The following is a 24,164-nucleotide window of genomic DNA, read 5'->3' on the forward strand; positions in this document are numbered from 1 at the left end:
CTGAGTGAGTGAGCGCCTCCTTAAACTGGCCGAACCGCCTGCGATGGACGCGTCCGCTTCCCCGTTTTGTGGAGGCTGAAGCTGCGACAACAGCAGAATCCCTGTGCAGGGCCCAGGGTCCCCACATCGGCGACCGCCTACCTGATGGCTCTCCACAGGGCCGCCCTCTTCGGCCTCCCCTGGCTGGTGGCCTTCTGGAGGGGCTGGGGGTGCGGGCTCCGAGGCTGGTCTGGTGCCCTCTGCACCCCCGTCGGTACTCGGGGCCGGGATGCTGGCCTCAGGGCCCTCCTCGCCCAGCCCCGAGAAGCTACAGCTGTTCCAAGAGACCTCGGCCTCCTTGGCCTCCTCGGCCTCGGCCCCGGCCCCGGCCCCGGCCCCCAGGTCATACAGATAGTCCTCCGGCTCCTCCGGATCCAGGTCTTGGTGTTTCAGGTCCTCCGAGCCTTCCGCATAAGCCTCCAGAACCGCTGCCAGGGGCACCTCGTAGTGCGGGTAGTAGAAAAGGTCGTGGGGAATGACGGAGACCTTGGACAGCGGCGGGGAGGGCTTGAAGTCCAGGCCTTCCTGGCTGCGGCTGTGCAGGGTCTCCAGGCTGAGGCTGCCACTCGGAGGGTCGGAGGGCAGCTCGCCGTCCGGCCCCTGCGGCCCCGCGGCCTCCCCCTCGTCCTCGCCCCGACGGCGCCGCGCGGACTTGCGCTTGGGCTTCTCGTACGCCTCTGGCTTTTTTTCCACCGGTGCCTCCTCGGGGGCCGGAGAATAGCCTGGGTCCTCTCGCCCAGGGTCCTTGTGGGGTCCCTGCTTGTCCGGCCTCTCCGGGGACTCGTCCGAGTCTTTGCGCTGGTGCGCAGATTTGCTTCTCCTCTTTCCCAACTTCTCAGCGTGATCCTCCGGAACCTCTTCCCCGACAGGTCTTTTCTCACGAGGCGGAGGAACCTCATTGAAGGCCTGGCTGGTTGAGGCAAAATCTATTAGGTCGCTGTTGAACTTAGAGGCTTTTAAAGGTGTGCTTTCAAAATAGTCTTCCTCAGCCATAGCTTCTACGGTCAGCAGCTGGACCTTGATCTCCAAGGAATCGGCCATAACCGCGTTGTCCCCGAGGGGTGAAAGGGGACGGCTCTCCTTCCCCCCACCGGCCGCACCCTCTGGCGCCCCGTTCCAGGAGGGACAACTCTCCGAAGTCTGCGAATGATTGATCTTCCTGTCCACCAAACACTCGACCCCCGGTGACTCATCAGAGGCCGCTTCCGGAATCTTCGGGGCTTCCTGCTTCGGCTTTTCCTCGGCAATCTCAGCTGCCAGGACGTCCCCATCCTGCTTCAGCGAGTCCTTTGTCCCTCTCGGGCTCCCCTCAAAGCGAAGGTCTTGACTGTAGAAAGGGTCTTTACTGCAGGAAGCCTCCTTGTAGGTGTCAGCCTCAAAGTGCACGGTCTTCTTGGTTGGCAAAGAGTTGGACCTCCGGTTGTCCTTTCTGGAGGATAAAATGGAAGATTCCGGAGATGGCTCACCGGTGCTGCTGGCCTTCCCCGGGACCTCTTGGAGGGCCTGGTCGATGATCTGGCGCATGAAGTCAGTGGAGCTGTCTGAGAGCGCCTGGCTGGGCATGACACTCAGGTAGCATTCTTTCGCGCTCTCGGACTTGTCACAGACAAAGACTTTGGAGGGCGGCGGGTGGCTGGCTTCGTGGTTGACGGTGTAAGCTCGCTCCCCATTCTCCGTCAGAAGGAAGACGGTGCTCTCCTGTTCAGAAGGGGTTTCTTTGATGTGGACAAAGGTGGATTCAATAGGGGCTTCTTTATCCGAATCCACGAGATCCTCCTGTGAAGGAACACAGGGCAACATGAAATCAGAGGAGTGTTTGAGTGCAACGTCTATTCCCCCCCCCCCCCCATAAAACAGAAACCAGTGTGGACAAAGCCATTTCAGAACTAACGCAAGAAGTGCTCTAATTAAGAGATGGGGCTGGTTGCTCCTGCTGAAATGTGAAAACACCAGATATGTCAAAAAAAATAATAATGTGTTTTCAAAAGCTATGGATGCAAAGAAATCTCAATGAATGGAACTCTAGGGAAGGATGAGCCCTTCCTGACTGTCAGCTCCTTCAGACTGGTGGGCTCCTGCCTAGTCTGAGCAGGGACAGGAGAGTGAACTGACCCAAGATAAGGAAAGATTAGCCAAATCTTTACTGACTGCATGGGCCAGTGTGAGGGATCAAACACAGAAGGGCCCCAAATGCAAAACCAATTCTCGTCATATACAAATTCTCGACACACGGGGACTTTTGTTAAGTAAGAAACAGCTGAGAGTGAGAGCAGGGCTGGAGAGCACAGAGCAGTCTTGGTGGTATTGTAGTGCTTGGCTCCCAGCGTGCTGGTGGAGAGTTGGCTGACCCCATCCTCAAATCATTTGAAACCAGAGAGCTGACATTAAATAAAACTGCAGTGTCGCCGTTACTGACTCCTGAGAAGGTCAACACAGTCAGCTCCTCAGTCAGGTCCTTGTTTGGGAACAGGCTACCTTCTCTGGGGGAAAAAGATGGCAGGCCCTCAATCTCTACTCTTATAGACCAAGCCTGGAATAAAACAAGAAGTTTTAAGACATGGAGAAGCAGGAGAATGAGACCCACAGTCAAGAGAAACAACCATCATTAGAAGCAGACTCAAATATGACCCAGCGTTAGTAAATGAGAGAGTCCAAAGGTCATGATTTGAAGACCACAAGAAATACAAAGGAAAGTGGTTCTGCGGGCTGAAGGGAAGTGACCACAGATGGAAGCTTGGGTCTGAAGGAGGGAATGAAAAGTACCTAATATGGAAATTATATGGTCAATACCGACGGCCATTTAAACGCTTTTCTTAAAAAGTCTCCTGACTGTTGAAAGCAGTAATAACAAAGCACTGGCCATTAAAACATATGCAGAAGTAAAGTAAATGACAATGACAGCACAAGGGAATAGGGAAGTGAAGGGAATTACATTGTTACGTAAAAATGCATAAAATACATGTTTTACCGTTAGTGGTATAATAGTAATTCAAGGTAGGCTAAAGTAGGTTCAAGATGAGTTTTATAATCCCTAGAGAAGCTACTGCAAAGATAAAACGAGAAGATGTGGCCAAAAAGCCAACAGAGGAGATAAAATAGAAACCAAAACATAATCAAATAATCCAAAAACAGTTAGGAAGGACAAAAGAGCATAGCACGGATAGGACCAATGAAATCAATAAGCAGGATGGTAGGTTAAATCTATGTAAATAGTTGAGAAATTCACTAATAAGGTGACACACTAATTTTTGTCAGAAGAGTTAAAAAATAAGACCTATTTATTTTTGAGACAGAGAGAGACAGAGCATGAATGGGGGAGGGGCAGAGAGAGAGGGAGACACAGAATGGGAAGCAGGCTCCAGGCTCTGAGCCATCAGCCCAGAGCCTGACGCGGGGCTCGAACTCACGGACCGTGAGATCGTGACCCGAGCTGAAGTCGGACGCTTAACCGACTGAGCCACCGAGGCGCCCCAAGAGATATGCTTTAACTATAAGCACACATACACTGTGAGGAAAAGAGAAAGAGATACACCACGACTATACTAATTGTAAGAAACCTGGTATGGCTATCTTCCTAACAGACAAAGCAGACTTCCAGGCAAAGATCGAAATTGCGGGAAAATACAACGATCGAGCCATCAGGAAGATACAACAGTCTTAAACGTGCATGATAGCATAGCGTCGACACCATAAAGCAAAAACGAACAACCGAGAAACAATTCCACAACCACAAGTTGGAGATTTTTAACCTTTTCCCCTCACACTAATTGATAGGAAATGTAGGAAAAACATCCGTATGTGTGCAGAATATTAGAAGAGCATATTAACCAACTCAATCTAATTGGTATTTAAAGAATGCCAATTCTTTTTTTCCTTTTATTTATTTATTTGCGAGAGAGAGAGAGAGACAGAATGTGTCACTACCTAAGACACATTCTTTCGAAGCACCTACGATATATTTACCCAAATAAACCGTACGTTGGGCCATAAAGCTAGGTCCAGGGTCTGGTTACATGGCTGACCAGGGCTTAGCAGAGATTTATTAAAACGAACTAAACTTGGGGCACCTGGGTGACTCAGTCCGTTAAGCACCTGACTCCTGACTTCAGTTCAGGTTACGATCTCGGGGTTCACGAGATCGAGCCCCTGCATCAGGCTCTGCGTTGACTACACAGCCCGCTTGGGATTCTCTCTCTCCCCCTGCCCCTCCTCTGCGTGCTCTCTCTCAAAATAAGCAAATAAACGCTTAAAATAAGTAAGTAAAATGAACTAAACTCAGCTGAGTTGTTAAGGAAGAGTTCGGTGGGTGTCTAGATTAGCTGGGACGGCCCATCTGGATTCCCTTGGGGGCAAGGACACAGCCAGTGCCGCAGCGGTACACGGTGTTTTGTGAATTGGGACCGCTTTCTCCAGGGGTCACATTTCCTTCAGTCTCTCTCGTCCCAGCCCCAGCCTCTGACCCCAGCACTGGGGGAGATCCAAGGGTAGGATTTGCTGAAGCCTGGCGGTGACCTTAACTCACACAGACGTAAGTTTCAGCCGGTTTCAAACTCTGCCTACAGCTTAAGAGCTCGGGGCTAATAAAAGCCTTGGAGTCTAGTATTTCCAAATTTCATGAGGGCCTAGGAAAACTGAATTACAAAAACGGTGACAGTCACCGCCATTTGCTGAGCGTTGACTGTTGTCGCAGGCAGAAGACTGCATACTCCACATCGTCTATTTACTCTTGACCCAACTCTGAAGCGTGGGTAAGATTTTCATTTCACTGCGGACACCTCTCACAGACGTGTACCAGAGACGTTAAGTAAGCAGCTCAAGGTCACACAGCTTCAAGCGGCAGAACTGCCGTTTCCAGCCCATGGAATTCCTGCTTCTAAAGCACCCTGGGGAGTGATCTGTGGTGCAGGGACAGACAGGACACACGCACACAGAAAGGGAATGGAACCAAAGGCGTAGCCTCGGACTAGCTCTTCGGAGCTGCACAAAGTGGGGCCTGGGTTCCAGCCAGTGGTTGTAAGGGACCCAAGAGCCAGAAGCGTGGAGTCACAGAGAGCTGTGGTTTGACCCCAGCTCTCTACTTGGTAGCCGCGATCCTGGGGAGGCCCGTAAGCTTCTTCGACCATCTGTATTCTCATCTATAACACGAGGATCGTGACACAAAGCCACGTCTGGACGTAGGGGGCAGTCAGCCCAGATGCATGCAGGGCGCTTACCTGACCAGCCTCCAGCTCAAAGTGCAGCCCTGTTCCCCCCTGGATTGGCTCTTCATGCTAATTTGGTTCTGGCTAGTACCTCCCATTACCCAACATTCTGTGTCTGCTCACTTGTCGACTCTTTGGGCTATGAGAGCGAAGCCGTACGAGGTCAGGGACCTCATCCATCCAGCTTACTGCTGAGTCGCCCTGAGCGAGCCCAGTAAATTACCAAGGATTTCAAGAAAGGTCTATCGTCACATTGTTGCTGTCACTATTACCATCTCAAGGTTGGGCACGGGGTGGGTGGAGGTTCAATGGAGCCACGATAACTTCTGAAAGGTCTGATTCTGTTCCAAGTATAGTCTGGTATTCTGAAAATAAGAAGGCATGCCTTTTTTTTTTCTTTAAAGAAGACATGCTTTTGAAATGTCATTGTCCTTCATATTTTTTCACACTGGGATAAAATCTGGTAAACTGCTAGAATGTTCCATCTGACGGCTAAAGTATCAGGTGGCCAACCCACATCACAAGGGAACATCTTTTACAGTCTTAGCAAAGTTTGGTTTGGGAAGACGTTGGCAAGAGGGATGGCTGCCCAACTTCCCATCCTGCTTCTAAATGTAAATCATTTACAGTGATTTGTAGTCAGGTAAGCCGCTGACTCCGGATTTCAGCTCAGGTCACGATCTCACGGTTTGTGGGTTCAAGCCCCGAGTCGGACTCTGTGCTGATGGTGTGCGGGGTGGAACCTGCTTGGGATTCTCTGTCTCCCTCTCTCTCTGCCCCGCCCCTGCTCACACGTGCTCTCTCTCTCTCTCTCTCTCAAAAATAAAATAAACCTTTAAAAGTAATAAAAAAATAAATGTAAAGCATCTTATCCATGATTCTGAAATTAAAATGTGCCAAGGCAACACTCGAGGGACTTGAGACCCAGTTTTGATTATTACTGCTCATTTCATCAGCGCTTCGTCTGACGGCCGGCGGGTGGAAATTGTTTCTGAATTAAAGGTAAGGAAACAAACATACAGCTTCCAACTCCGGGAAATGTTCCAGAAACTGTGCCACGTAAGTCACGATGGACTGCTCGTCTGGCGTGTCAACCATGATGTCTGTTAAGAGAGACGCAGGAGTTAGTAGGACGATCAACACGTGATTTTTAAACAGGATTGAGGGACACTTGTGGCTGAAGAGTCCTGCAGACCATTGAGGGTTTTTTCTCTTTATTTTATGCTTGAGAAATTTACACCCAGGGAGGATGAATCATTTGGCTAAAGTCTCACATCCGGCTGATGAAGAGAAGAGGCGGGATGTGGAACCCAGGATTCCTCATTCCCAAGGCTGTCCATTATTCCCTGCGGTCTGAATTCCCCCAGCGGGAGCAGCCAACTCTCAGCTGGCCCCATCAGCGAGTCTGGTGAGCCATGACCCTTACTCACTGCTGCAGGGAGTCCCAAATCAGCCCAAGTCGTGTGGAAATCAATCTGACAGACAGCCAAGCACCTTAAAAAGGCATGTACTTTCCAACTCTGGTATTCCGCGGATGGGACCTGGGCCCGAAGGAAATAATCTTGAGATGCACACTGAGCTCTATTCAGTAAGAGGTCTGCCGCGTGTTGTATGGAAACATGACTCTTTTCGAAACAACCTCAATGTCCACCAGCGGTAGACCTAAGTAAATTTGGGGACGCCCAGTAGATGGACCGTTGTGCAGCCATTAAAAACACATAACAAAGACACGATAGCAACGGGCGAAGGGCTTAGGTCATCATTAACGACTTAATTCATTAATTAATCAATTCACTCAATGGTGAGTAGAAACAAGCTACAAATACGTGATGGGGATGACGAGTACGCTTATCATGGTGACCACGGAGCACGGTAGAGTTGTGGAACCCCTACACGGCACTCCTAAAACTAATAAAACACCGTGTGTTAACTCTACTGGAATTAAAATTTTAAACATTTAGTAAAAAGTCGTAGATGCACAACCACAGCTGACTCTTGAGCAGCACGGGTTTGAATTGTGTGGGTCCGCTTACGTGCATTTTTTTGGGATCCGTTCGGTACAGTCCCGTAAATGTATTTTCTCCTCCTTACGATTTTCTTAGTAACGTTTCCTTTTCTCTAGCTTATGTGTATAACACGTATCACATACAGAACACGTGTTAGTTAACTGTTCACGCTTGGTACGCCTTCCAGTCAACAGTAGGCTATTAGAAACTCAATTTCTGGGAGGCCAGATGTTATACGTGGATTTTCTTTTTTTTTTTTAATGTTTATTTATTTTTGAGAGAGAGAGAGAGAGAGAGCACGTGTGAGTGGGGGAGGGGAAGAGAGACAGAGACAGAGGATTCGAGGCGGGCTCTGTGCTGACAGCAGCGAGGCTGACGGGGGGCTTGAACTCAACGATCTGCGAGATCACGACCTGAGCTGGAGTCAGGTGCTCCGTCGACTGAACTACCCAAGTCCCCTATACATGCACGTTAAACCGTGGGCAGGGGGCAGTCAGCACCCCTAACACCCGTGTCGTTTAAGGGTCAACTATATACATATACTGAATGATCTCAATTCTGTAAAAAAGACTATAATGAGATGCATCGAAAAATACTAAGGGGTGGAAGTACAGGAAACATAACAATGTCTTCATTCGATTTTCCTGTCTTTTCCCAATTTTTCTCCACGGACGGCGTGTGTTGCAGCTGTAATACAAGTTATTCAAAAGACAGAAAGAGAAAGGGAGGGAACCAGAGTCACCTTCCGGCTCCAGGAGCCTGGGAATGTGAAGGGCCTCGTGCGCCACGCGGAAGGCCTTCTCCAGGTTTTCCCGCATGGAGTCTTCCAGGGCCTGCTTCATGTCAACCAGGCTGGGGTCGATGGCCTTGATCACGGCCAGGAAAGCCATCCCGCTTCTCCAGCTGCCCGCGAAGTCCTGCACCGCCACGCCATACCTGAAGGAGAGGGGCCGCGGTGGCCGCGACACAGGTCAGGAGGTGAATCCCCTGAGAGGTCACACGCGGCAGCCTCGAGGGTCCTCCGAGCGGGGCCAGGAGCTGCGGGCTCGCCAGGGGCGCCTCAGGCCCTGAGTCCCGGGACAGCTGTGCGCAGCACTCCCCCTCCGTTCCCAGAGACACAGAACAGAAAGGTGTATGTTACCCACACCAGCCAAACGGGACCTTGTGTTCCCAGATTCCCAGACACGTAAGGAGCAATTCCACACGCTGCTCACTCTTCAGTGGCAGGCAAACCAGCAAATAAGGGTGTGCGATAAAAATGGAGCCAGAAAGGCCCAAGTTCACCTCCCGGCCGTCCCGCCCCCCCGCCCCGCGTGTTCCCAGCGCGATGGCCTCGGGCCAGTCACATCTCTCTGGCCCTCAGACTCCTCCGTTGTAACGCGGGGACCCCGTCTGGCTGTGACCGCTTGGCAGCTGTTGTGGCAAAGCGTTAGATCTTACCCGTCAGAACGGCCATGGCACGAGGTCAACCTAACGTGTGACGCGGGGTAGCACACGGAAGCCACCAACGATCCCATTTCACAGAAATAACGTCAACAACTTAAACGTGAGGGACAAAGAGAGACAATCCTGCCAGGCGCCAACTTCCTTTGAATGCATCCCGAGACCCCGCCCATCTTCCAACGGTGGCCACTGAACTCTCTTAGAAGAAATCTGTGTATTTAGCAATCATCTGGGATTCCTAAGAAGCTGTAAAAGCGGTACAGAGCTCTCCTCTACCGTCCATCTGGCCTCCCTCGGTGCACCTCACATCACCAAGTGCATCATCAAAGGCAGGTGCTACGAGCCATTGAGCCACAGGCCTTGTCTGGATCGGTCCAGCGTCACTCCCATGGGGGTGGTATAGAGTCCAGGCCACTTTGTCAAGGACAGACCCTGTGGCCGCCACCGCCACGACGGAGACCCAGGACTGTTCCATCACCCCCACGGAACACGTCCTCTCCTTGACGGTCACCCTACCTCCTGGCAACGAGCCCTCTTCGGGTTGCTTTATTTTTAAACTACATCTGACAGATGTTTACGTTAATCAACTACTACGCTTGATCCCTCAGTCAAAACCCAAGGATCCAACTCTCTTCTTGTTCTTTTTTCTTTCATGGTTTATTTCCGTATACGCCCGGGAGAGAGGACCCGACGGGTGAGGGAGTGCTTATTAAGTGCTGGTAAAGCACAAGGCGCTTTCGCGAGCTGACTCCGCGTCGTCCTAACTGTCCTGCAAGGCAGGCGGCGATAAGTGACCATCTCGCAGACGTGGCTGTGATGCACCAGGAAGGCCCCCGGTCTGTGCGTGGCAGAGCCGGGTGGCCCCGGGTCGGGTTGGCTCTCCCCTAGCTTTCCAGCTGTCCCCGCCACGGCCCAGGGTCCCAGGGTCCCAGGGGCTGTCGACTGGCTGCATAAGACCCTGATCCAGCACTGCTGAGAGCCCTGGCCTGCTGGTGCGGGGGTCACAGCACGTCACAGCCTCCACTGTTATTAGAGTTTAGTAGGTACAGACTCTGAAAGTCACCCCGAAGCTTAACAATGAATATGTACGTGTTATAAGGATCCAAGAGCCCTTCCCGCTTTGGGATTAAATGGGGGGGGGGCAAAGCCCTTTCGATCTCGTGTTCAAATTCCCCTGTCACTTTTCTGCAAACCAAACGTTCTGCGAAGACAGCTCTGCGCGTGCAGAAACTGAAAACGCACAGCGCTCCCTGCTCTCGGAGTCTGTGTGAAGTGACAGGCACGTAACCTAATACATGCTGGTGCCCCCAACCTCTGCCCTCTCCCAGGGGAACCCCCCTCCCTCTGCCTGACAACAGCATGAGGGGGGAGGGAGTGACGGCTTACTTCCTCGTCTTCCTCTGCACCCACGCCAGCAGGGTCCTGATAGCCTTCCTCTGATCTTTCACAGATATCGCCACACTCCTCTCCGCGGTGGGCGTGGGTGGGAAGGAAGAGTCTGAGTCTGTGCCCCCCGAGCCAGGTGACAGGCTGGAAGATGGCGAGTTTCTGCTGAGATTGCCCGTGAGCTCCTTAATCTGGAAAGAAAATGGCATTTCAGACCCCCCGGGACAGACTTGGCGCAAATCCTCGTCTGACCCCGGGCCACAGGGAGCCTGGCTGGAGGGACCAGCGCCCGTGCAACTGGGTCTCCACGTGGGCAGAAGATGCTTCCGGTTTTATGTGACTCGTGGTGCCTACCGACACCTCATAGGAAAGCTCACCTCTTTCTGGAATCTCTCTCTTTTGTGCTTTGGCCACGCACACACACCGGTCTTCCTGACCAGGTTCCACCTACCCCTTTCCTCTCCTGCCTATCGGTCTCACAATGCATGATGCTGTTTCAAGGCCCATGCCTATGTGCATCCTGGTCCCGCTCTCTGGATGTCCCTTCCCTCCATCAGCAAATCCCCGGCTACTCAAAACGTAGCTCCTAACACGTGGCTCTTGTGAGAAATGCGGAGTCCCAGGCCCTGCCCCTGCCCCACAGCATCAGAATCTGCATTTCAACACCACTCCCAAGGAATCCGTACGCACAGCAAAGTCCGCGAACAGGTCTAACGCACTCCTACTCATCCTTCAAAACCCGGCTCTGATGTCACTTCCTCCAGGAAGTCCTCCTCGCTCCCCTCCCTACTCTGGGGCAGTTGCCCCCGCTGAACATTCTTACAGCACTCTGCTCAGAGCTTGACCACAACCTGCACCACAGGGTTCTATGCTATGGGACTGCCCTCTGTGATCCCAGAGAGTCAGGAGGGCAGGACTTTGTGTGTGCAGAGCCCGACATAGGAGAAACTCAACAGACATTTACCGAATGAATGGATGGATGGATATCTGGGCCGGATTTAAGGCCTTGCCTTTGCACACAGCATGTTTCCAGAATCTATACAAGAGTTTAATAACAAACATTGGTCGCTGAAGCCTGTGTATAACACAATACGGTTGACACAGGGCTTTCCCACAGAGCTGACCACTGCTCCCATTTCACAGATATGGAAACTGAGGCTCGGAGAGACAGCCTGCGATGTGTTAAGTTCAAGGCTCCCATAGAACTGAGTCTGTTGTCCCCGAACCTTGTTTGCACACATTCCCCTCGGCAACACAAGCAAGGAGACCAAAGCTCAAGCGAATCACCTTCCTGCAGGTCATTTTTACTCTTAGGAGGGCAGCTAAATAAGGATTTTCTATTTCAGAAGAGGGCATTTTAGAAGCTGAAACATCAGCTTACTCTCTCCTATTCAGGGATAAAAACTCGTCAGCACAGAGCCCGACGCGGGGCTCGGACTCACAGACCGCAAGATCACGACCTGAGCCAAAGTCTGACCCTCAACTGACCGAGCCCCCCAGGCGCCCTGAGACTTGAGCAGTTTTAAACGCCACCTTCGAACTCCAGCCACAGATCCTGTGCTTCCCTATAGAATCTGCGTCTCCAAACAGAGGCTCGGCTCTTTAATCACATCTGCCGCGCACGCGTCGTTTTAGGAAAGTAACTCCGAGTTCGATTTTTGATCACAAGCCTTTCCCAGTGTTTGTGACACTTCAGAACAAAATTATTTTCTGAAGCAAATATTTAACTCTTTAAGTCCCAAGAGGATGGCTAGACTCTTCTGGAGAACAGAGCTCGCATCACTATTAAAATCACACGGACTTTGGCAGCCGGGTTTCTCTGGTTCTTTCTCAAGAAACGGAGAAGTCAAAATATATCAGAGGCAGGATCTCCCAGTCTCCCTCGATCTGGCCCCGCTCTGTTCTGTTGGCACTAAGCGGGCTCAAGGAGATCGTTACCGTGCGTTACGGAGAGGAAATTACTTTACCTGGAAGAAGAGAATTATGTTCCATATCAGCCCAAGAACCAAAGAGGGGTTGCCGTCTGCTATTTCCGCTGCGTCGATGCTAACCAGTTTTACCTGGGGAGAAGCAATTTATGAGCTTAACACGGGGTGTAACCTGTTGTTTTCTGATGCCCTCGTGGACCTGTTTCTCCTTCTCGTCTGTATCGTTCAGTGCTGCCCAAGGCCACCTCTGGGACCCCGGCGTGCAAAGCGAACGTGATTGTATTTAATAAACACGTATATCGCATTTACCACGTGCAGACCGTAGCCTCAGCTCCTTGTAAGGATGAACCCGGTTGGACCCACAAGAAGCCCACAACGCAGGTGTTCCTATTATCCCTACATCTCAGGGGAGGAAGTTTCACAGAGGCCACGTGTAATGTGGCTGGGACACACAGCCAGGAAAGGTCTGAGTCACTCTTTTCAGGGAGGGCTGGTTACGTGTCCACCGGGTCTGTCTGTATGCTACCCTAACAACACCAAACCTCCACATTCAACGCATTTTTGGACAAACGCAGAGCACCAACATCAGCAATCGTGGACCGTGATGGATAATTCTCCATTGCTCATTACAAATAGCGTATTGGGATAAGGCTTCTACCCCGAACTTCTGCATCATTCCAAAATATCCCGGTTAAAATGCATCTATTATAGACACCCTCAGGGGATTACCTATTTATTTAACTACGTTCTGACCATAGGATGATGCTTTGGTGAATCCCGAAGGCGCTGGTTCTCAAACTATGCTCCCCGGGCCAGGGGTAACAGCACTGCCTGGGATTTGGTTAGACGGCAAATTCTCTCCTAGTCCTACTGAATCAGGAAGTCCCAGAGTAGGGCCCAGGCACCTGCATTTGAACTTGCATTTGATTTTATTTTTAGTATGAAATTTATTGTCCAATTGCTTTCCATACAACACTCCGTGCTCATCCCAACAGGTGCCCTCCTCCATGCCCCTCACCCACCCTCCCCTCCCTCCCACCCCCCATCCACCCTCAGTTTATTCTCAGTTTTTAAGAGTCTCTTATGGTTTGGCTCCCTCCCTCTCTAACTTTTTTTTTCCTTCCCCTCCCCCATGATCTTCTGTTAAGTTTCTCAGGATCCACATAAGAGTGAAACCATATGGTGTCTGTCTTTCTCTGTATGGCTTATTTCACTTGGCATAACCCTCTCCAGTTCCATCCACGTTGCGACAAGAGGCCATATTTCAGTCTTTCTCAAGTAGTATTCCATGTAGTATTCCATGTAGTATTCCATGGTATATATAATATAATATATATATATTCCATGTAGTATTCCATGGTATATATAAACCACAGCTTCCTTATCCATTCATCCGTGGATGGACATTTAGGCTCTTCCCATAATTTATCGCATTCACAATTGCACCAAGAATCATAAAATACCTAGGAATAAACCTAACCAAAGATGTAAAACATCTGTATGCTGAAAACAATAGAAAGCTGATGAAGGAAATTGAAGAAGACACAAAGAAATGAAAAAACATGCCATGCTCGTGGATCAGAAGAATAAATATCGTTAAAATGGCAATACTACCCAAAGCTATCTACACATTCAATGCAATCCCAATCAAAATTGCACCAGCATTCTTCTCAAAGCTAGAACAAGCAATCCTAAAGTTTGTACGGAACCACAAAAGACCCTGATTCTGATGTGCACGCTCAGGTTCAAGGGCCTCTGGCCACGTCATCATTTTCTCCTGCAAACAGAATCTGAGTACACAGATCAGGCGTCTGCACACTTCTTCTGTAAAGGGCTGGGGAACACACACTTAAGAGCTCATGGGCCACCGCAGCCCTTTATCACGCTCGCTGCTTCTTCCTTCACAAGTCCTTTACAAAAGCGAGAAACCATTCTTTGGTGGGGAGAGAGGAGAATTCAAAGTAAGTCAAGGTATGCTCTCAAACCCACCCTGCGAAATTCTGCCAGCAGACTCCGGGAAGCAAGCACGGGGACAGCGTCTCGCACAAATACTCCTTTCTCCCTTTCCCTCGGGCCTTTTACAAACGTTCCACACCGCTCTCCGATCCTATCAGCTCGCCAGGGACTTCTGACAACCCCGATCAGCAGGGCTGGGCTTTCCTAGGCAGCGGGGAGAGACTCCCGAGCTCCCTGGCTGAAGTCTGTCTCGCAGAGAGTTTACAACTCGGGCAGCGGGAATTCATCACCGGCAGGCCGGGGCGAGTTGTCAACATCGCGAATAACACGGCTGATCAAATTCAGGTCCAGCGTTTCCTCCGCACACGTCAGGGGTGTCCCACGTGAAGGTCACTGTCCCATGTGATGACTCATACGCGGCCTGCTGTCTGCTGACCCCCAGGCTCTGACAGCCTCCTCCATTCGGTGGCTCACTGCACTCTTCCAATGCGGGGCGATCAAAGCGCTCGACGTGATCGTCCCGGACTTCGCTCCTACCGGGAGGAAGCCACGCGTGGCCCTCGGAGCTGAGCTTCGGGGGAAACGTTCCGAAGTGAGGAAATGACAGAGCTGCCGTGTAGGGAGGCACTGAGTAGGACGGTGGGCCAGCCCCCGGCGGGTGACAGAGGCCAGGCTTTCCTGAGCTAGCTGTGGGCTTCCCCAGGGCCACACCCGGGCGGGGGCCAGTCCTGTCTGCGCTGCCCGCCGTCCTCACCTGCCTGCCACCGGTTTCCGCTCACTGCTGCCCTGTGTGCCCCTGGTGTGACAGCACACGCAGCATCCTGTCCACGGGAGGCCTCTTTCACCGGGCTCAAAGCTCCTTAAATGTGCAGATGTGCTTCTAATGCAGCTATGTGTCCCCAACACGGAGCACACCCCCGGCCCCGCAGAAGACACTTGCTCAATGTGTCCTGAAGGGCCGTTGGAAGCAAGCCCACCATCTACACGGGTGGTTCTGACAGACGCAGTGGGAGAGTGCTGCCTACATTCTAGGCCCATCAAGACGAGGCGGCTGATAGGGCAGGGAAGCCCTTAGGGGTTGACCAGCCGGAAGAGCGAGGACCACCCCCGGCAGCTGTTCCAAGGCCCTACGTTGTCACAGAAACAAAGCTCCTTGGGATGGAGGGGAGGCGCTGCTTAGAAGAGCCATGCCCAGAGCTCCCTCCCCACAGCAGAGGTGCAGGGGGCAGGGAGGCGGTCAGAGCAGGTGCTAACAGAGCCCTCGTCCCGGGCCGAGGCGCTTGGCTGAAGGCGACCCGGCCGGACACCCTCAACCCTCAACGACGCTCGGAGGCGCGCTGTGGTTTCTCACTTCCATTTTACAGATGAGGGAACCAAGGCTCGGGGAGTCTGCCTAATTCTCCCAGGTTGGAAGTAGCAGCCCCATGAGCTCGGAGGAGGCCAAGGTGGGGCCAACTCCACAGACAGGCCAGCCGTTTTCACAAATATGTGATGCGCTTTTTTTTTTTTTTTTTTGCAACGGCTTTATCGAGCTGTAACTCACGTTCCCTTCACCTATTTAAGATACAGCAGTCAATAGTTTTCAGCATATTCCCAGAGGTACGCGCCCACCGCCACAATTGCAGAACATCTTCATCGCCTCCATAAGAGACCCCCTACCCTTTAACTCTCACCCCCGCCAGTCCCTAAGCAGGCACGACTCCATTTTCTGAGTCCAGATTTCCCAGTGCTGGACTCTTCACAGGAATGGAATCATAGAATAAGTGGTCCTTTGTGTCTGGCTTCCTTCACTCGACGTAACATTTTCAAGATTCAGCCATGCAGGAGCCCGTGTCAGTACCCCGTTCTTTTTTCACGGCTGAGTAATATTCCACGGCGTGGACAGACGCCATATTGTTCGCCCACTCATCCACGGATGGACACCTGGGTTGCCTCCACCTTCTGGCTACCGTGAACGATGCTGCTACGAACTGCACTATGCTCTTTGGCTGCCACCATCGGAAGGCCCTCCTGTGTCTGGGGCTTTCCCCACGGTACGGGAGACGGTGCCCACCTCCTTCTTCAAAAGCCGGAAGTGCTTTCTCTCCCCCATGGCAGCAGCGGGGGCGTGCGTGGGATCCAGACACGGCAGCCCAGGCCTTCGAATCTGAATGTGTGACGCTGAGAGCTCCTTCCCGGGCGGGGGCAGTGACGTTCTTCTCCCAGAGGCAGCGGGGACAATGGCAGTGGCTGTGCGCTGGGGGGAGGCGGGTCTGCAGCGGTTCTGGCACCGTGAATTCCTGGGCCCCCTCCCCGACTCCGCAGTCTATTAGGGCATTCTGTGCACTACTGGGCAGACTTTTAACAAATTCCTTTTCTGCTGACGTCAGCCAAGGTCAGCTGCTGTTGCTCACCATCAGGAACCCCAAGTGGACCACGCCTGCTGAAGTCTTATTGCACGTGCCGATGCATCGGGCAAGCCGAGAGGGCCTTTTACCCGGGTTAACAGGTGAAACTTAACGAAAGAGGAGTTCTGGAAATTTCTCCCCTCTAGACCACCCCTGCTCGTTTGTGAAGGACACGAAACAGAGCCGAAAGCACAGAGAGAACCAATTTAAATCTAGAGAGTTCTATCCAAGAAAGAAGACATGTTGGGATTCTGCCCCCGTCTCCTTTAGCCCCGCTTTGCTCCTGCTTCTCAGATAGTCTGTGTTCTAAGAGAGAGTCGCCCAAGGTGGCATGCCCACGGTCCTACTATTCAAAGGGATAAAGAAGCAAACGTCAGCTGCTAAGGGCCAGTGAGCCAGTCAGTGCCCTGGGCCGCCCTTTCCAGGCTGGGCGTCCGTCCGAGTCGGCGTCTAGGTGATCAGAGAGGGGCGGGCAGGGAGGCCAGGACCATCTCTCCAGCTGAAGGATTACCTGAGTGAGTCCCATTAGGTTGAAGCTTAGTTCCATTCTGCCATTTTCGCAGGGTCCCCCTTTCACGCTTTCTCCCGCGACCGGCACTGAACTTCAAACTATGTCCCTTTCGTCCCAAGAAAAGCATGTGTGTTTCAAATACTTACATTGCTATCTTCCAAAAACTTAAGTGCTTTCGCTATGTTGTTCAACCGGAAAATACGATGGGATGAGGACTTGTACTCATGCAGCTGCAACACAGAACAGAGCAAAGGAGAAGTGAGCCCAACGAGACTCTCAATGCCCGGTGGTGCTGGGGGGTGGCGGTGTGCCTTTCTTTGTCTTTACCGTGTTCGCATTAATCTCAAGAGACGGTTTGGGGCTCGCAGCTGAAATCCAGCTTATTTATGGTTCTGGGGACTTAACTCACTTGAGTCTGTGCAGGAAGGGGGTGCCCAGGCAGGTTAAACAGGGGACAGATTTGTCAAATTTTTCTCTCTGACCCGGCTCCTGGCTTTGACATTCCTCCTTCTCCGGAGACCTCCAGGGATGTGTTCTCCTTGCTGCTCTGACGGTTTTGTCAGGCAGGGAGCATCGGCCGGGGCGTCCCCGCAGCTGCTAAATCACCCGGCAGGTCCCTCCTAGAGGTGGCAGATGTTTCAGTTTTCCGGCCGAGAGCTTTGTGGACACTTATCCCAGGTCAGAGAGAGAAACAGACAGAGACAGCCAGGCAGAGACACAGAGAAGAGACAGAGACAGACAGACAGGCAGAGATACTGAGACAGAGAAACAGAGATGGAGACACAGAGAGAGACAGAGAAAGAGAGAGGGGAGAAATGCAGACAGAAGCAGAGAGATGGAGAGAGACAAGAGACAGACACACACAGAGACAGAAAGCCAGGCAGGCAGAGACAGAGAGAAGAGAGAGAAATACAGAAACAGGTGGAGAGAGAGACAGATGAGACAGAGAGAGACATACAGGCAGAGAGAGAGGAGAAATACAGAAACAGAGGGGGTGGAGAGAGAGAGAGACAGACAAGAGAGACAGAGAGAGAGACAGGCAGGCAGAGTGAGATAGAGGAGAGAGAACTATAGACAGAAACAGAAAGATAGAAAGAGACAGAGAGCTAGGAGGCAAATACAGAGAGGAAGAGAGGTGCTTGCAGAAGCTAAATTTTTAACAACAGCAGCTGAATATCCCAAGGAAACTCTGCCACCCTGAAGCTCACCGAAGCACCTCCAGACGGGTGGCCGACATTACAAGGCAAACCAGTGGGGACCAGCTGCACCAGCTGTGAGCTGCCAGCCAAGCTCATGGGTAAGCAGAGGCCTATTCTCAGCCAGGCTCCAGAACCGAAGGCCCCCAACACAGGCCCAGCAAAGACATGGCATCTATCAGCCAGTGGCCCGGCAGCAAAGTGGGAGCTTGTGTTGCTGGGAACACAGAGCAAGGAACTGGATACGCTTTCTCAGGATGCTCTGTGGGGACTGTGCTGTTGGCTCATTGCGGGACCTGCTGAGACACCAACACTGTTTTTACCTCCACGAGTCCACCCTTCGTGAGAGTTCACGACGTGACTCTGCACAGCCCCCCGGAGCTGCTAACAGGTGTCTCCCGTTTTGCTTTTGGGTGGGAACACAGAGCAAGGAACTGGATACGCTTTCTCAGGGAGCTCTGTGGGGACTGTGCTGTTGGCTCATTGCGGGACCTGCTGAGACACCAACACTGTTTTTACCTCCACGAGTCCACCCTTCGTGAGAATTCACGACGTGACTCTGCACAGCCCCCCGGAGCTGCTAACAGGTGTCTCCCGTTTTGCTTTTGGGAGGGTGAAGACAGGAAGAGTTAAGGGGTGTGATGAGATTCTAGCTACATTAGATCTGAAAACATGAGGGGCTCTTGACTTCAAGCCTATAGCTAGAACTGGATCTGGGCAGCGGGCTGGTAGAGTCGGGACCCGCATTAGCCACAACGGCTCACAGATGCCACATCAAACGCTAGACTCCACAGAAGGGTTTCTCGACATCACCACCACTGGCATTTGGGCCAGGTCATTGTGCCCTCTCCGTGGACATCTGGCAGTAGTATCCAGTGACATTTTTGGCCGTCACACCTGGGGGTGCTCCTGGCACCCAGGGGGTAGAGACCATGAATGCAGTGCCCAGGACTGCAAATGTCGGACCCAAAATGTCAACAGCATTGAGGTTCCCCGCTCGGGGAATGGGAGAGAGATAACCAACCCATACACGGCAGACATAAGCGACATGGACATGTATGGTGAGGGTCCCAAATGCAATGAACCTCAAGATGGGCTGGTTCGATTCAATGTGGCTTATACAGCGGCCCCTCCTTACTCGTGCTTTCACTTTCACCAGTCTGTCACCCGCGGTCAACCGCGGCCCGGAAGCAGATGATCCTCCTTCCGACGAGTGGTCAGAGGGTCAACAGTGGCCTCATGCTATGTCACAGAGCCCACATCACTCACCTCATTTTACCTCATCACATGGGCCTTTTATCACCTCACATTGTCACAAGAAGGGCGAGTACAGTACGTTGAGAGAGACCGTATTCAAATAGCTTTTATTACAGTGAATTGGCGTAATTCTTCTAATTTATTGTTGTTAATCTCTTCATGTGCCTAATTTAATTTTTTTCAATGTTTGTTTATTTTTGAGAGAGAGAGAGAGAGACAGTGTAAGCAGGGAAGGGGCAGAGAGAGAGGGAGACACAGAATCCGAAGCAGGCTCCAGGCTCCGAGCTGTCAGCACAGAGCCCGACGCGGGGCTCGAACCCACCAACCGTGAGATCATGACCTGAGCCGAAGTCTGCCACTTAACCAACTGAGCCCCTCGGGTGCTTCTTAATGTGCCTAATTTATAAATTGAACTTAATCAGAGGGATGTACGTATAGGAAAAAACAGTATATATGGGGCTTAGTACTGTCCGCAGTTTCAGGCATCCACTGGGGGTCGTGGAATGTATCCTCCGCAGATAAGGGGAATGATTATACTACTGAGAAGGTTCTAGAAGCCAGCAGTTGTAATGGAATTCAGTTGAGAAGACGACTTTCTCCTGAATCTTCCGGATCCTTCCTATCGTTCATGTTAATACAATGGCTGAAGAGCTAAAGTTTAACGATCTAGTTCCAATCTTTACCCTTCAAAGACTTACAGAAAACACAGGGCATTTATTTATTTACTTACTAAAGTATATTTACTTAAAAAAAAAAAGGGAGGACACTGCTTTGTTACACATGATTGTATCACTCTTGGTCACTGGGAAAGGAATGTCACCCTTCCTAAGTTTGTCACAGGACCACCCATGGCCAGGTGGGTGCACCTACGTACAGTTCTGTGCTGCAAAGAAACCTTGATCAGTGTTTGCCTTCGCCTTTTATTTCTCCCTGACCCTTTCGTGACATACGTACCAGATTCCGCCCAGACAGGACTTCTAACAAAGCCATTAGGATTTTGCCATCTTGGATATCAATGAATAAATCTTTAACTTCTAGGGGTGGGTCGCACTGTGGAAGAAGGGGGGGGAGGAAGCTGATTAGTGACCCCTATAATCCCCAAAACTGTTCCCAAGCTTCAATTCTCCCCCAAGGGAAGATGTCCAGACCTCCAGATCTGTCTGCGGGCAGCCCCCGGGGCCGAGAGGGTGCCGGCAAATCAAGGGGGAGACTCAGCACCAGAGCGCAGCTCAAACAAGTGACCCTGGAGGGCGTTGGGACCCTGAGATCTGAGACCTCCCCCCCAAGTGCCATTGTATCCACGCTTCTCTTTAAGGGGAGAAAAGAATGGCATGTCTTGATGACAGGCCTCCAAAGAATAAAATAATGCCAGTAGGACTCACGTGAAATTACCTGGTGTAAGCCCTTCGCTTTAGATTTGGGGACACTGAGGCTCAAAGAGGCTAGGTGACATGCCCAGTGTTTGGTCAAATCGGCTCTTTGTACAGTCAGTCCTGTTTCTTCATCGGGACTCACTGGCTGCGGACAGGCGGTGCCCAGATCCCCACCATGATGGCATGACCCTGGGTCAGTGACCCTCTGGGCCTCGGTACAGACGTCAGCAGGGCTCCCCCTCCCACAGCCTCCCCCCCTTCTCCAATACTGCTTCGTCTCTGTATGTGCATCTTCCTGAGATGCCACCTGACACGTCAAGATTCAGTCTAACTCCGGAGGTGGTGGGACCCTTGGCAGAGGAAGCCAGGAAGGTCGCTAGCGTGTGTGACTCAGTTGGGGACAGTGGGGGCCGGGTTGACAGACTGCTGGTCTCCCGAGTGGCTGGACGGTTGGGGGGGCGGAACCCTTCGTCCCCACCAAATGTGTAGGCCTGTTCAGAAGTCAAAGGTTGGGAGGCTGATTTATCTGTAGATGTTCTTGTCTATTTATATGTTTAGATACAAAAATAATACATTCTTACCGATCAAACTAACTAAAATCATACTAAAAAGTTAATCAGCATTTTTTTTTTTAATTTTAGAGATAGAGGTGGGGGGAGAGGGTCAGAGGAGAGAGAGAGAGAGAGAGAGAGAGAGAGAGAGAGAGAATCTTAAGCAGGCTCCACACGCAGCATGGAGCCAGACTTGGGGCTCAAGCCCATGACCCTGGGATCATGACCTGAGCTGAAATCAAGAGTGGGACGCTCAATCGACTGAGCCACCCAGGAGCCCCTTAAAAAGTTCATCAGCATTCTGAATGCCACTCTCTCTGTTCCTCCACAAAACTGGCTTCTTAAGTAAACCAATGTCATCTCAGGATGAACTTCTTACCTGCTCCACTGAGAAGCAAGGGAGTCAGACATACCTGAGTTCAAGTCCAGGATCTACCCTCAACAGGGACTCGGGCATCTTCCTGACCCTCCCCGGGCCTTAGAGGCCTGTTTTGCAAGATCTCAGAGCACAGGGGCTAAAATGAAACGAGATCCTGCAGGGACAGTGCCTGGCACAACTCCTGCCTTCCCAGATGAACGAGTCAGGAAAACCAGCTTGTTAAGTGGCTTCTTTCCCGCAGAGTCTTGGGGTGTTCTCTGCAGTGAGGCATTTCATCCAGGGGGTGCATGTCTCATGGCTATAAGTGGGAAAAAGGAGATGATCCTTGGCTGGAACCCCTCCACAGGGAACGGCCCTGAATCACCCTCTCTCCGCCCCACTGGCTTCTCTTTCTGGGTTTACCGGGTTCGCCCAAGTTCCGACCTCTCGCTGGGGGCAGAGGCAACTGTGCTCACATGAACTGGAGCGTGAAGGGGGCCTGGGTGGGAAAAGCCGGAGAGGTCCACTGTCTAGGGGAACTGGCACCATGCTGTGTCCACCGAGAGTCTGGCTGGACGTGTGGCCTGGAGCTCCCGGGGCTGCCTGGAACTTGTCGGTCAGACGCTCCAGCACCGGGATTTGCAAATGTGTTTCCCGGAACCCTAGACTTTACTGGAGCAGCTTCAGGGTCCCCTGTGGGGACCGAGGGGTGCCGAGAAAGAGTCTGACCTGCTGCACCCCCTTTGGTCAGAGAGGCTCCGTTCTTACTGGCCTTTCTTTAGGGTTCCGAGTAACACTTTGCTTGAAGAAAGGTTTCTGTTGACTGAACCAGCTTGATAATACTTCCTTTAATGCAGTATGATTAGAACTTACTGTACAGAATCTCAGGGAATGGCGGTTCCAGAAATGTGTATTTTTTTAATTTTATTTAATTTTTGAGAGAGAGAGAGAGAGTGAGAGCAGGGGAGGGGAAGAGAGAGAGGGAGACACAGAATCCGAAGCAGGCTCCAGGCTCCGAGCAGTCCGCAGAGAGCCCGATGCGGGGGCTCGAACTCACGAACCGCAAGATCATGACCTGAGCCGAAGTCGGACGCTCAAGCGACTGAGCCACCCAGGCGCCCCAGAAACGTGTATTTTTAATAAGCCCCAACCCCAGCATGATTCTCTGTTTCCCTTTTGGTAGTGGGGTTTTTGGCAACATTAGAACAGCTGGGCAGGGCGCTCTCTGCGCTCCCGGGTACATGAATGAGGTGTTCACACAGGAGACACGATCTCTGTAACCGGCCAGAGACCCAGGGGTGAGGGAGGTCTCAGAAACATGGAGGAGTTTTGGTCTGGGCACCTTTTCCCTCCGGGAAGGCCTCCTTCCCGTGACAGCTTTGGAGAATTCCTGTTTTTGTTTTTTGTTTTTTGTTTTTTTATTTTAAATTAAAAAAAATTTTTTTTATTAAGGAAGGTGGCATTTCCTTGCCCCTTGACCCCCAGTTTGTCCAAATACAGGGCGATTCCTCCCACAGGTGCACAGAAGAGGGATTTGCTTCAAGGGCAACAGCGACTTTGAACCAAGAGGCAAATTATTTTCTTTGCAAACTCCCACAGATCCTTGGGCACATTCCACACGGAACATGACGGCGTCGGCTTACGGAGACTCTTACGGAAATGTTGTTCCTGCTAATGCGAGGCAGAAAACGTGACGCCCGAACAGAACACCCCCTGATGGATGGACTAACAGAATTTCCAGTCACCAGCCCCGGCCGTGGCCAAGCCTTGCTTTTGAGTTGAATCTGGAGGGTAATTTCCACTGACAGTGTCTGTAAGACCCTCGGCGGCAGCAAATGGGGCCTTGGCCAGAGTCCATCCTGCGAGATGGCAGAAGGAGAAATTGAACCTGTTCCAGCGAAAACACTGCTCGGGCCCCAAACGTTCCACGGGCTTCATGAGATCGGTATGGCCGAGCAAACAGCACCCCCAGGGCTTTCTTCATGATCTAACTCCTTCGGTAAATTAAGGACTTTTTCCAGAAGCCCGAGACTCAGTAAATATTTCTAACGGCCTTCAAATTTCAGTTAAGCCCAAGTCCCCGAGGGGCTCCCGGGTTTCCTTGACATGAAGGGTTGGCCTTGAAAGTCTCAGGGTTGGAAACATGGCTGTTAATTTTGCCCTGTTTATTAGGCATCGGTTTCAGGTGCTATCTGATTTATCCTCAGAGCGGGGCTACCCACCTGCCCCGGAAAAGGGACAGGAGCGTGGCCACGGAGGCAATCCCCGATAGGAGGATGCTCACAGAGGCTCGCCGAGGGCGGTGAGTGAGTGCGTGGGTATTTGGGGCCTTACCCGCTGTCCTTTTCTGTATTTATTTTTCAATAAGAAAGAAAGAAAGAAAGAAAGAAAGAAAGAAAGAAAGAAAAAAAGAAAGAAAAAGAAAAAAAGAAAGAAAAAAAGAAAGAAAAAGAGAAAGAAAGAAAGAAAAAAAGAAAGAAATAAAAAGAAAGAAAAAAGAAAGAAAAAAAAGAAAGAAAGAAAAAAAGAAAGAAAAAGAAAAAGAAAAAGAAAGAAAGAAAGAAAGAAAGAG

The 24,164-nt window shown here is 51.5% G+C and overlaps 1 protein-coding gene across 4 annotated transcripts in view; it reads right to left on the reverse strand.

The window, feature by feature from the left end:
- CLMN (calmin) overlaps window positions 1-24,164 on the reverse strand; it is a 110,039-nt gene that overhangs the window by 10,357 nt on the left and 75,518 nt on the right. For all 4 annotated transcript variants that reach the window (XR_006219071.1, XM_042990469.1, XM_042990468.1 and 1 more), the window contains exons 3-9: window positions 20,265-20,360; window positions 17,004-17,087; window positions 12,043-12,135; window positions 10,076-10,266; window positions 7,989-8,182; window positions 6,261-6,343; window positions 142-1,815 (exon numbers count right to left, since the gene is read on the reverse strand). Coding sequence is in view for 3 of the 4 variants with exons in the window: in XM_042990469.1 (XP_042846403.1) it covers window positions 142-1,815; window positions 6,261-6,343; window positions 7,989-8,182; window positions 10,076-10,266; window positions 12,043-12,135; window positions 17,004-17,087; window positions 20,265-20,360 (2,415 nt within the window). In the remaining variant the exon portion in view is untranslated. The remainder of the gene's footprint in view (window positions 1-141; window positions 1,816-6,260; window positions 6,344-7,988; window positions 8,183-10,075; window positions 10,267-12,042; window positions 12,136-17,003; window positions 17,088-20,264; window positions 20,361-24,164) is intronic.

Source organism: Panthera tigris, chromosome B3 (assembly GCF_018350195.1).
Source record: "Panthera tigris isolate Pti1 chromosome B3, P.tigris_Pti1_mat1.1, whole genome shotgun sequence".
Lineage (NCBI taxonomy): Eukaryota > Metazoa > Chordata > Mammalia > Carnivora > Felidae > Panthera > Panthera tigris.